A 13,209-nucleotide genomic window follows, 5' to 3' on the forward strand; every position below is an offset into this window, starting at 1 on the left:
CAGCTGTCGATGTTGATCGACAGCTCGCCCCGTTTGGAAGGCGGGGAGGGGGAGTGGCTGGGCAAATGGAGGTGTTCCTGCCGGAACGCCTGCCGTTTGTGGGCGGCCCTACTGACATCACTCATGATATCAGTAGGTGGACTTCCTGCTCTATTAGAGCAGGAAGTCCACTATGGCTTGCGGCCACGATACCCTACAGCAAGGGTCTCGTCACAAGCCCTATGGTCACGATGGTCTTGACCATCGCGACCATCCCCTGGCCATTCGCGTAAGCTGTGGGTGGTAACCCACAGCTATGAGAGCGGCCACGAGGCCACAACTAAAAAAGAAGCGCCCACCCTGATTCAGAGCGAGCGCTCGCTTTTTACGAGTGCCTCTGAATCAGGGCCTAGGTCCGTACGGAGGCAGTTATGGTATGTGCCGTATGCACACTTCCTGGATACTCTGGTTTGCCTTTCGCTTTCTGAATTGAGTGAATCCTCGTAAGATCTCGCGGGATCTCGGGGAACAGCTAGTCTTGTTAGTGCTTACTCCGGTAAGCATTCGTATGTCAGCGTGTGTTCCAAAGATGGATTGAATGTTGTCCAACGCGTTGCAGCCTTCCAGCTTTCCTCAGGGACGTGAATGATGGTTGTGTTTAAATAGTTGTGTTTAGGTTTAAATAGGCTTCTTGTGAGGTGTGGTTAGCATAGGGGTTGTCATGGAAATCGGGTGTGGTTCTAATTGGTTTCCTGTCTGACATGGTTTGCATATTGGTTGTCAAGGAAACCGGATGTAATTGATTGCAGGAAAGTTTGTCTTTCCATTATTAATGTTAATGTGGTTGTCAAGGAAACTATCTAATTTATTTTAGAAATAAACTAATATGTATATATTTACGAGTCTTATCGTATGTGGCTTAATACATCCTGTGTCTTGGTATTCTTTTTGTGTTTCAGTTGTTTGTTGTCACGTAATTATGGTACTAAATGTGTAATGGGTGGCAGTTGCACATCACGTATTTTATGTGGTACACTAGTGGGGATTTCTATCTGTACCTCTTTCTCCTTTACTTAGCTTCATCGTGTGGTGTGTTTAATGATGACTATGGTGATTTGATGATTTACGCGTGTATTTATTAGCACTGTGTTGTGATTGCATAAAGCACGTATGAAGATCTAATAAGAAGGATAAACCTGTGGCGTACACTGTATGGTACCAAACTGAGTGAATGCAGAGACATGAATGAATACAGGTGGACAAAGAGGAGGTTGCAATGGCGATGCTACAGAATTTGATGCCTAACTTTGATTTCTTAGAAGTGACTAAGCTATCATTGGAGATTGTGAGGTCTAAACTGCTGCAGTTCCAGGATTGCATACTAGTTGAGACAAATGCTGACAGTTGTACTCTACTCACAAAGGACACTAAGGGTCCTATTCATCATGACATAATTATCACTAGTGATCATTATGTTTTAAACTCGCTGCAAGTTTAACAAATGTTTTGGAAGCATTTATTATGCCTCCCTAACAAAAGTATCACTTCCAAAAAGCTGACTCACTGCTTTATGTCTCTCCCCTCTCTATTCCCCAGTCTTTCACCCCTAAGCTCCCCGAGCTTCCTGGTGTCAGATCCGGCCACCGTGGTTGTCCGGTCCGGTGGGGGGTGTCGATCCAGCCCTCCACCTGTGGGTGTCCGATCAGGCCCCCCCATGGGTGTCTGATCCAGCCCCCACCTCCCACCTGCAGGTGTCTGATCCTGCCCTCCCCCTTTCAAGTGTCCAATCGGGCCACCCCCCTCCCCACACGGATGTCTGATCCAGACCCACCCCTCCATGGGTGTCTGATTCGGCCCCCCCTGCTGGTGTCCAATATCCCCCACTGGCCGCATCCTCTCCTCCCAGCTCCCCTGTCTTCAGTTGGTGGCCACTTGTTTGCAGACACAGCAGGGAGGAATCTTAATAGGCCCCTCTGGTGTGGCTGGCATGTAAATCTTCACAGGCTGCCATGTAAAGTATAAACACACACTTATATGCACATATACACAGTGGAGAATATAATATGTAGTGATAGTGACACAGGGGGTCTTGGCTATAGTATACATTTTATGCTGACTCGACCTTCTTTACTGTCACAGTTGTTCACTGTACTTAAGACGGAGTGGCACAACATATCCCCTGCTGTTGTCCAGGAACTTGCGGACTGTTTGCCAAGAAGGGTGTCTGTAGTAATCACTGCACATGGTGGACCTACAAAGTACTGGCATCAATAAAATCTTGTTGATCTATTTGCTGTTAGTGTCCAATCAGTTTTGTCTACATAGTGTACATAGTGTACCTCACGGTGTTAGCCCTAAAGCAACTGTTATCAGTGTGGACTGGAATGATATATACATACTGGAGTTGGTATCTGACATTCTTTTGTCCCTGATGTCGTGGTGCTCACCCCTTTATGCATAGGGGTTTGCCAGCAGTTCACTTGCCCACTTCTAAGTTTCGGGGGGTGACTAGTAACGTTATCAAATACAAATTCAAACCAGATGTACCTATTTAAACAGAACTCTGAGCACTCTTTAGTGCCAGAGAATAGGGTTGTCTATCAAGGCACAGGCTATCAGTGGGCGATGGTTTTAAACCATTGGTGGTATGAATGTTTGGTTGGATGGAGAGCCATTGATAGCTGGTTGTCGTGCCTGCACAGCACGTGAACACTCATCGATTGGACCTCAACCGATGATGTGTGCCATTTCACCCTCCCCATCGATCAAAAACCCTTGATTGTTACATACCATCGATGGCTGGTGGCCATCCTTACTAGTGTATACTGTAAGGTTCTCTCTTGCTCCAACATTCAGATTCTCCTGTACCTTCCAGTATTATACCTCCCAGTATCAGTATCTGATCTCAGTCTTGTTTGATTATTCTCTTGTTTGCTGATTTGATATCATGCAGTATTCCAGTGTGTCTGACCTCAGCTTTGTTTGATTATTCTACCATTTGCTGATTTAGTTGTAACACTTTACCCTTTAAACCAGCTGGTCACACCAAGGGGTAGATATAAGGGACATGATATGAGTACTCCCTGCTGTGATGCTAGTACTTTCTTATGTGGGTTCTTGGTGGATGCCAAGGCAGACCACTAGACTAGAGCTGGATTATTGGGAGAAGGGGGCACATGGGAAATTGAGGTGGGATGTTTCTATATGTAACATATGGCAGCTTGGGAATTATCATGCTGGAAACACAATGAGAAACATTTTGTGATAAATATTTCATGACGTGGTAGGTTTACTGTCTTGTGACCAATAGGACACAACACTGCAGAATATGTGGGAAAAAACCTGCCTATGTAATATATACCAACCAGTTGTATCTCTCTCTCATGAATGATATGCTTGTAAATTTAGACCTTAGGCAGGGCCGCAACTAGGGGGGGGCTGGTGGTGCATGTGCCCGAGTCGCAGGGACGCTCCAAGCCGGACGTCCACTGAGATTTTATTACCAGCGGGCGCCCGGCTCCTTCCCTGCAACATCGCGGTAGCCAGGGGCAGATCTAGACTCTTGCTTTAGGGGGGGGGCGATGTGCGTGTATATGTGCAGTGGTGGATGGGCTTGCCACTGCGTTGGCGATCCGTCCATAATCATGGATCCCACTGGGACCACTGGGAGTGAGGTACGTGTCACCTGCGTCTTCAGACTCCTCATTAATCTGGTTTTAGTCACCTGTAGGAGGGGGGACCTTGTGTGTCATATCAGGGCTGGTTCTAGACCAAGTAGAGCCCAGGGTGAAAATTCCTTTGGTGCCCCACTTAAAAGGACAAAAAAAATCAGTACTGTTTTTGTGTGTACTAAATAAAAACTCACCTTACTTATATGGTGGTTTCTCGGCAATGGGGAACGTCTGAAGAAATTGATCCTCCATAGGCAGACAATGTCCTCAATCAGTAGTCACTATTCACGTTGAAGATCACATGGTCCAGAAGATGCCTGTTTGTGTAGGAATATAATCAGTGTCATCATCATACAACAGAAGTTCAACCAGATATGTTCCCCCTGTGTCCCCTCCAGCCTCCTGTGTTCCTTCCAGCCCCGAAATTGCAGCCTCCAGCCCTCTGTGTCCCCTCCAGCCATGTAATTCCAACCTCCAGCCCTCTGTGTCCCCTCCAGCCCCCTCTCATTCCAGCCTTCAGCCCCCTGTGTCCCCTCCAGCCCCCAGTCATTCCAGCATCCCCCGCTCTGTGTCCCCTCCAGTCCCCTGTCATTCCAGTCTCCAGTCCTCTGTGTACCCTCCAGCCCCCATCATTCCAGCCTCCAACCCTTTGTCACTCCAGCCTTCAGCCCTGTGTCCCCTCCAGTCCTCATCATTCCAGCCTTCAGTCCTATGTGTCCGCTCCAGCCTGTTATTCCAGCCTCCTGTCCCCTCCAGCCCCTCATCATTCCAGCCTTCAGCCCCCTGTGTCCCCTCCAGCCACCTGTCATTCCAGCCTCATGTCCCCTCCGGCCCCCCAACATTCCGGCCACCTGTCTTCCCTCCAGGCCCCTGTAATCCTGTCTCCCCTCCAAGCTCCTGTCATTACAGCCTCCAGACCCCTGTGATTCCAACTTTCAGCCCAGTGTCCCCTCCAGCCCCCTCTCATTCCAATTTTCAGCCCCCTGAGTCCCCTCCATTCCCCTGTCATTCCAGCATCCACCGCTCTGTGTCCCGTCTAGTCCCCTGTTACTCCAGTCCTCTGTGTACCCTCCAGCCTCCAACCCCTTGTCATTCCAGCCTTCAGCCCTATGTGTCCCCTCCAGCCACCTGTCATTCCAGCCTCCTGTCCCCTCCAGCCCCTCAACATTCCAGCCTTCAGCCCCGTGTCCCCTCCAACCACCTGTCATTCCAGCCTCATGTCCCCTCTAGCCCTCCAACATTCCAGCCACCTGTCTCCCCTCCAGGCCCCTGTCATCCTGTCTCCCCTTCAGGCCCCTGTCATCCTGTCTTCCCTCCAGGCCCCTGTCATCATGTTTCCCCTCCAAGCCCCTGTCATCCTGTCTCTCCTCCTGGCCCCCGTCATTCCAGCCTCCATCCCCGAGTAACCTCAACAACCAACCCACTTACCTTCATTTCTGTAGCCGGACTGCTCCTTTTTCTTCCAGTTCGGCGTCCTGCTGTTCCTGCTCCTCAGGCTCTTCCTCTTCCTGAGCAGTGAGCACTTTAAACGTAGCACATGTCCCTGAAGAGAGTCGGCTGGGTCAAGGGGGCGTGGCCTAACCGAGGGTCCGTGGCCACACACCCTTATGGAGGAAGAATTTTTTTTTTTTTGCAGTTGTGTTACGGGGGCAATCGCCCTGATCGCCCCCCCCCCCTGGATCTGCCACTGGCAGTAGCCGGAGGCTGGAGTTCTCTCCTGAACTCCAGCTTCCGGCTCTCCCCACGGGCACTATGTGAGAGATGTCATGACGTCTCTCTCGTCATTCCGAGGAGCAGCCGGACGGACCGGACGACGGCAGACGCAGGAGCGGGGTATAAGGTAACTAATGTTTTGGGGGTTTTTTTGTTGTGTAAGTGGCACTAGAGAGGCATTACTATGGGGGATCTACTACAGGGGCATTACCAAATGGGCACTACTACAGGGGCATTAATGTAAAGGCACTACTACAGGGGTATTACCATATGGGCACTACTACAGGGGCATTATATGGGCACTACTACAGGGGCATTAAAATGGGGGCATTGCCATATGGGCACTACTACAGGGGCAACACTATATGGGCACCTCTACAGGGGCACTACTACATGGGCACTACTACAGGGGCATTACCATATGGGCACTACTACAGGGGCATTACTATATGGGCACGACTACAGGGGCATTACCTCAGGGGGCATTACTATTGGTGCACTGCTGAATAGGGCATTACTATAGGGGCACTGCTGCAGGTGGCATTACTATGGGGGAATTACCAGGGGGGCGCCAAATTACTGTCTTGCCCCGAGTGACAAAAATCCTAGTTTCAGCCCTGCCTTAGGGCTCCCCCTTGTCTTAAGCGCCCTGGGCATTCCAAGGCCTTAATCCAGCCCTGCGACAGACGTTATTCTGCTAACACAAATCTTAGGCCCTCATTCAGAGCCGTACGCTCTGAGCAGAGCGCACGCTCTGAATGAGGGCCGGGCTCCATTTTCATGGAGCGTCCTCCTGGACGCTCGTATAGCTGTGGGTCACCACCCACAGGCTATACGAGCGTGCATTGTGATGGCCGCGATGGTCGAGACCATCGCGACCATCGAAATTGCGAGCCGGAGCCTGCGGTTGAGGTTTTCAACCGCAAGCTCCGGAGTGATTTTGGCTCTATCAGAGCCAAAATCACTCCCACTGACATCACTAGTGATGTCAGTGGGTCGGCTTCTGACGGGAGGCGTTCCCGTGGGAACGCCCCCGTCAGGGAGGCACGCCCCCGGCACGCCCACCAAAGGGGGCGTGCTGTCAATCAACATTGACAGCACGCCCCCTTTGATCGGACACAACGAGCGAAGGACTTTCCTTCGCTCGTCGCGTCTGGCGCATGCGCACGACGGAGCTCCCTCCGTCGTGCGCATGCTCAGTCCATAACATCGACCCACTTGCGAGCGGACAGCCGCTCGCGAGTGGGTCTGAATCAGGCCCTTGGTTGGCAACAGGGAATAAAGTACTTTCAGGCTCCAGTCTGCTTCATATACTGGTTGGAGAAATGATGGTTCCTTATGTACAATACAAAGTTTGGGTGGATATCTAATTAAATAAATCATACTATATACTGTATGTTCTACTTTTATCTGCTTTGGTAAAATACCACAAATTAGATTTTTTTGAGTAAAAGAAAACCCTGACATAATTTTTGTGGGCATATTATATATATTTTGTAATACTACAGCAAACTGACTAAATAAAGAAAGAACGTTACTTATGTAACAATCTACTAACTTTTAATGATACAAGGAATCGTTTGTAGCATAAAATGAGTTAGTACTCTTTAGTATTGTAATGTGTTTGGCAACAGTAAATACATTGTTGTGGTTATAATCTACTTTTTGGCTGACTTAGGCCCTCATTCAGAGCCGTACGCTCTGAGCAGAGCGCACGCTCTGAATGAGGGCCGGCCTCCATGAAAATGGAGCGTCCTTCTGGACGCTCGTATAGCTGTGGGTCACCACCCACAGGCTATACGAGCGTGCATTTTGATGGCCGCGATGGTCGAGACCATCGCGACCATCGAAATTGCGAGCCGGAGCCTGCGGTTGAGGTTTTCAGTGATGTCAGTGGGCCGGCTTCTGACGGGAGGCATTCCCGTGGGAACGCCCCCGTCAGGGAGGCACGCCCCCGGCACGCCTACCAAAGGGGGCGTGCTGTCAATCAACATCGACAGCACGCCCCCTTTGATCAGACACAACGAGCGAAGGACTTTCCTTCGCTCGTCGCGTCTGGCGCATGCGCACGACGGAGCTCCCTCCGTCGTGCGCATGCTCAGTCCATAACATCGACCCACTTGCGAGCGGACAGCCGCTCGCGAGTGGGTCTGAATCAGGCCCTTAATCAGTACTTCTGTATATTTGCTTAAAATTGGTCACAGGGCCTGATTCAGAGATGGACCGACTTACACAGGCATATATGCAAATCCGCCCATCTCACATGCAAATGCAGAAGGAGGTGTCAGACACCTCTTTGCTTCATTTGCAATCCCAGCACTGCGACCGACATCGCAGGCTGAGATCACCATCACGACCATCAGTTGATCTTTTGGTAAGGCTTCAGCTCTCACAGCCTGGCCGGTGCCTGGTCACGCATGAGGCCAGGAATCTGCATCCATCGGTGCAGACCCTGGCCTCATCCCTCCTGGGTCCGGGAACGGCGCCCAAGCACGCTCCCCAAACGCTGCATGTTGTCAATCATGCTGCTGCTTGGGGGGATCTGCGAGCGAGGATGAACGTACATCTTTGAATCCGGCCCGCAGTCTGCATACAGGGACTAATTCACTGCAGATCGCTATTGCAATCACAGCTGTGATTACGCACGCAGTTCATCTGTGATAATATGCTAATTCATTGTGATTGCAATGCACTCACAGCATAACATAAGGACTAGGGGTGTGCACCGGCCACTTTTCGTGTTTTGTGTTTTGGTTTTGGATCTGGATCTTTCTTTCTGGATTGGTTTTGCCAAAACCACCCTTCCGTGTTTTGGGTTCTGGGTTTTGTGTTTTGGATCTGTATTTTCTTGAAAAAAGCATAAAAACAGCTAAAATCACAGAATTTGCGGGTTTTTCTGCTCCTATGCTATTATTATCCTCAATAACCTTAATTTCCACTCATTTCCAGTCTATTCTGAACACCTCACACCTCACAATAGTGTTTTTATGTCCAAAAGGTTGCACCGAGGTAGCTGGATGACTATGCTAAGCGACACGAGTGGGCGGCACAAACACGTAGCCCATCTAGGAGTGACACTGCAGTGGCAGACAGGATGGCAGTTTGAAAAACTAGGCCCCAAACAGTACATAATGCAAGGAAAAAAAAGAGGTGCAAGATGGAATTGTCCTTGGGCCCTCTCACCCACCATTATGTTGTATAAACAGGACATGCACACTTTAACAACCCAATCATTTCAGCGCCAGGGTCTGCCACATGACTGTGGCTGAAATGATTGGTTCGTTTGGGCCCCCACAAAACAAGCTGGCAATTAATCTGTCCCTGCACAAACTGGCTCTACGGAGGCAAGATGTCGTCCTCATCCTCCACATTCACCGATTCCTCACCCTCTTCAGTGTTGTGTACATCCTCATCCTCACAGAGTATTAATTCGTCCCCGCTGGAATCCACCACCACAGGTCCCTCTGTACTACGGATGTGCAGGCTCGGTTCTACTCGGTTCCGTTCGTTTTTTTTTATCGAATCTTATTGGGTATCAGCTGTCACGAGTTTTGGATAGCCAATAAGATTCGGTAAAAAAAACCGAACGGAACCGAGTAGAACCGAGCCTGCACATCCCTTGTACGTTATGGAGGCTGGTCTCCCTGGAAGAGTTGATAATTAATTTTTATGAACATCATCTTCTCCACATTTTGTGGAAGCAACCTCCTACGCCTTTCGCTGACAAGGTTCCCGGCTGCACTAAACACTCTTTCGGAGTACACACTGGAGGGGGGGCAACTCAGGTAAAATAGAGCCAGTTTGTACAGGGGCCTCCAAATTGCCTCTTTTTCCTGCCAGTACATGTACGGACTGTCTGACATGCCTACTTGGATGCTGTCACCAATATAATCCTTTAACAGACAGACGCACGTTTGTTGCTGCTGCTTTGAGGATGCAGGTGCGGCTACAGCCCACACAATTCACAAAGACAGAAAAAAAAGAATTTTTTTATTTTTTGTGGAGCGCACTTTGGGGGTTACACCACCCTTTAACAGACAGATGCACGCTTGTCGCTTCTGCTTTGAGGATGCAGGTGCGGCTACAGCCCACGCAATTCACAAAGACAGAGAAAAAAGGAATTTTTTTATTGTTTGTTGAGCGCACTTTGAGGGTTACACCACCCTTTAACAGACAGACGCACGCTTGTCGCTGCTGCTTTGAGGATGCAGGTGCGGCTACAGCCCACACATTTCACAAAGACAGAAAAAAAAAAAATTTTTTTTAATGTTTGTAGAGGGCACTTTGAGGGTTACACCACCTTTTAACAGACAGACGCATGCTTGTCGCTGCTGCTTTGAGGATGCAGGTGCGGCTACAGCCCACACATTTCACAAAGACAGAAAAAAAAAGAAGAATTTTTTTATTGTTTGTGGAGCGCACTTTGAGGGTTACACCACCCTTTAACAGACAGACGCACGCTTGTCGCTGCTGCTCTGAGGATGCAGGTGGAATCTAGACGGGATTTGGAACTGGGGACACACTACCTCCATCAATTGTCTAAATCCCACTGCACTAATGGCGGATACCGGACGCACGTCTAACACCAAAATAGCAGTTAAGGCCTCAGTTATACGTTTTGCTTCAGGATGACTGCTGTCCTACTTCATCCTCCTCGCTAAGGACTGTTGGAGGGTCAATTGTTTAGTAAAAGTAGTGGTGTTCCTACTTCCTCTCTGGGATGATGAACAACTCCCAGCAGCAGCAACAGCACTAGGAGGAAGTGGTTCTTGATCTTTCCCTATTTTATTTTTATCGGAGAAAGTTTGGTCCTCCATTTATGTTATATTGATATATACGTGCGGCTAAGGCGCACACAAACACAGAAAATAATTTTTTATTTTTGTTGGAGACTAGTGCACTTTGTGGGTTACACCACCCTTTAAGAAATGAGCCAGCCGGACCTTTACTTATGGGACACAGGCGCACGCTTGGCGCTGCTCCTTTGTTGATGCACATGCAGCCACAGTGCACACAATTTACAAACACAGAAAATATTTTTTTATTTTGTTTGGAGTGTACTTTTGGGGGTTACAGCACCCTTTAACGGACATGCCAGCCGGCCCCTTACTTATGACACAGGCGCACGCTTGGCACTACTTTGTTGATGCATGTGCGGCTACAGTGCACACAATTCACAAACACAGAAAATAAATATTTTTTTTGTTTGGAGTGTACTTTGGGGGTTACAGCACCTGTTAACGGACAAGCCAGCTGGCCCTTTACTAATGGGACACAGGCGCACGCTTGGCGCTGCTCCTTTGTTGATGCACGTGCAGCCACAGTGCACACAATTCACAAACACAGAAAATATTTTTTTATTTTGTTTGGAGTGCCCTTTGGGGGTTACAGCACCCATTAACGGACAAGCCAGCCGGCCCTTTACTTATGGGACACAGGCGCACGCTTGGCGCTGCTCTTTTGTTGATGCACGTGCAGCCACAGTGCAGACAATTCACAAACACAGAAAATATTTTTTTATTTTGTTTGGAGTGTACTTTGGGGGTTACAGCACCCTTTAACGGTCAAGCCAGACGGCCCTTTACTTATGACACAGGCGCACGCTTGGCACTACTTTGTTTATGCACGTGCGGCTACACAATTCACAAACACAGAAAAAAAATATTTTTTTTTTGCACTTGGGGGGAGCACCCCTGATGGACAGAGCACCCCCTGGACAACACTACAGCACCCCTTTAGGACTGGGACACTGCACAGGACTTTGGAGAGGACACAGCCCCTATGGACAATTGACTGCACAACACAGTCCAGCCAGCCCCTATGGACTTTGGAGGAGCGGACAGCCCCTATGGACAACGGATGCACAGCGCAGCACAGCACAGCACAGCACAGCACATCACAACACTACACTGCACTACACTACACTACACAGCCCAGCCAGCCCTAACTCCCACCCTCCCTCTTCACTGTCCACAGCCGAGTGAGAAAATGGCGCCGACGCGGGTACCTTATATAGGATCCAAAACCCGCGAGACCCGGAAGGCGGGATGACGACGTTTTGCCTCGATTTCAGATCCGAGTCAGGCGGGAAAAGTCGAGCCTGACTCGGATCGGCCTCGGATCGGGGGGGTTCGGGGGGGTTCGGATTTCAGAAATCCGAACCCGCTCACCCCTAATAAGGAAGCCCACTTTACTTATCACACACTCCCGACCACTCCCCCCTCCCGTCACCATCCACAAACACTGCTTCCCATCAATCACTCTGCGATGGGTCTGCGTAGTCTGTACAATCGCAGCCCCGATCGCAATAGCTAGTTTGCGCACGTGCACTTTGATGCGTACGCAGAACGCAGCAATCAGACGATTGCTTGGTTATTAGCAACTGCATTCCTTGCTGAATCAGGCCCACAGGCAGAGATCTCCATGTTGGCTACATGTGTTTACAAAGAAAATAGATCTCAGACTGCACATTCTGGACATATATATATAATTGTAGGTGCTACCTGTGGAGACCATTGATATATACACAAAGAAGAAATACAGGTGCACAACTCCAAATTAACTGATTATATATAAATAAATACATTTTGCAGTAAATACAATAGAGGTATTTGGCATAATCTTGGCCAAGCTTATGGGCCTGCCCACCATATCCGGGTAACCTCTTGTCGGGCAGGTCCCTAACATACTAAGGATCAAATCCAGAGCACAGGACACCCCCAAACTAGCCCAGCCAATCCACCCAAAAGCACCGCTCTCATAAGAAAAGTGAAGTGTTAAGAGCAGCCACTGGCCGCATATAAAGCATAAAAATAAAAAAGTGAAATACATATATATAAAGGAAACAGACAGTGAAGTATTAAAATGTGTTAAAGGAAAATGTGTTATATTGCGGTGCCCTGAAGCAGATCAGCAAAGCAATCTAGGGGGACCCACACCCCAAAAATAAACCAAAGCTGCACTACACAGTCTAAATATTAGCAGGACTTACCTATATTGTGCTTTGACTGGTGTGCATATTACATTGCCAGACTGCATGCTGTAACCAATGTAGTAGAAGTGCTAGTCTGAGTGGGAAGTGGCTCAGGCTTCCCAGGTGTGCAAATCAATGCACTAATTAGTTTACAAAGAAAAGAGATCTCAGACTGCACATTCTGGACATATATATATATATATATATATATATATATATATATATATATAATTGGAGGTGCTACCTGTGGAGACCATTGATATATACACAAAGAAAAAATACAGGTGCACAACTCCAACTTTTCTTATGAGAGCGGTGCTTTTGGGTGGATTGGCTGGGCTAGTTTGGGGATGTCCTGCGCTCTGGATTTGAGCCTTAGTATGTTAGGGACCTGCCCGACAAGAGGTTACCCGGATATGGTGGGCAGGCCCATAAGCTTGGCCAAGATTATGCCAAATACCTCTATTGTATTTACTGCAAAATGTATTTATTTATATATAATCAGTTAATTTGGAGTTGTGCACCTGTATTTCTTCTTTGGCTACATGTGTTTTCATGGTACATTATAAGTGAAGAATACACAGTAAAAATGTTTGTGAATGATACATATTGAGTCTGTTCAATACCAGATAAGTTTAGTAACACCAAGGTGTCATGTAACATGCAGCCGTTGATTGCTATATGACTTTTGTCTCTTTATGCTCTTGTAGGAGTCTGGTCAATGGGACATTTTCTGAGATCAAGGACAGGATGTTTTCCCATCTGCCCTCCCTGCAGCTGCTGTGAGTACTGCACTCCATAACAAAACACCGACTGTGGCTCTTTTCATTGATGTTAGCACAGGGCATCATTGCCATTCCGAACACATCACTG

At 48.5% G+C, this 13,209-nt stretch overlaps 1 protein-coding gene across 2 annotated transcripts in view; it reads left to right on the top strand.

Annotated features, from left to right (window-relative positions):
* Positions 1-13,209, top strand: part of LGI2 (leucine rich repeat LGI family member 2) — a 121,376-nt gene that overhangs the window by 12,411 nt on the left and 95,756 nt on the right. For both annotated transcript variants that reach the window (XM_088450593.1, XM_088450594.1), the window contains exon 2: positions 13,047-13,118. In XM_088450593.1, the coding sequence (XP_088306719.1) occupies positions 13,047-13,118 (72 nt within the window). The remainder of the gene's footprint in view (positions 1-13,046; positions 13,119-13,209) is intronic.

This window comes from Taudactylus pleione, unplaced genomic scaffold (genome assembly GCF_031769625.1).
Source record: "Taudactylus pleione unplaced genomic scaffold, aTauple2 ptg000520l, whole genome shotgun sequence".
NCBI lineage: Eukaryota > Metazoa > Chordata > Amphibia > Anura > Myobatrachidae > Taudactylus > Taudactylus pleione.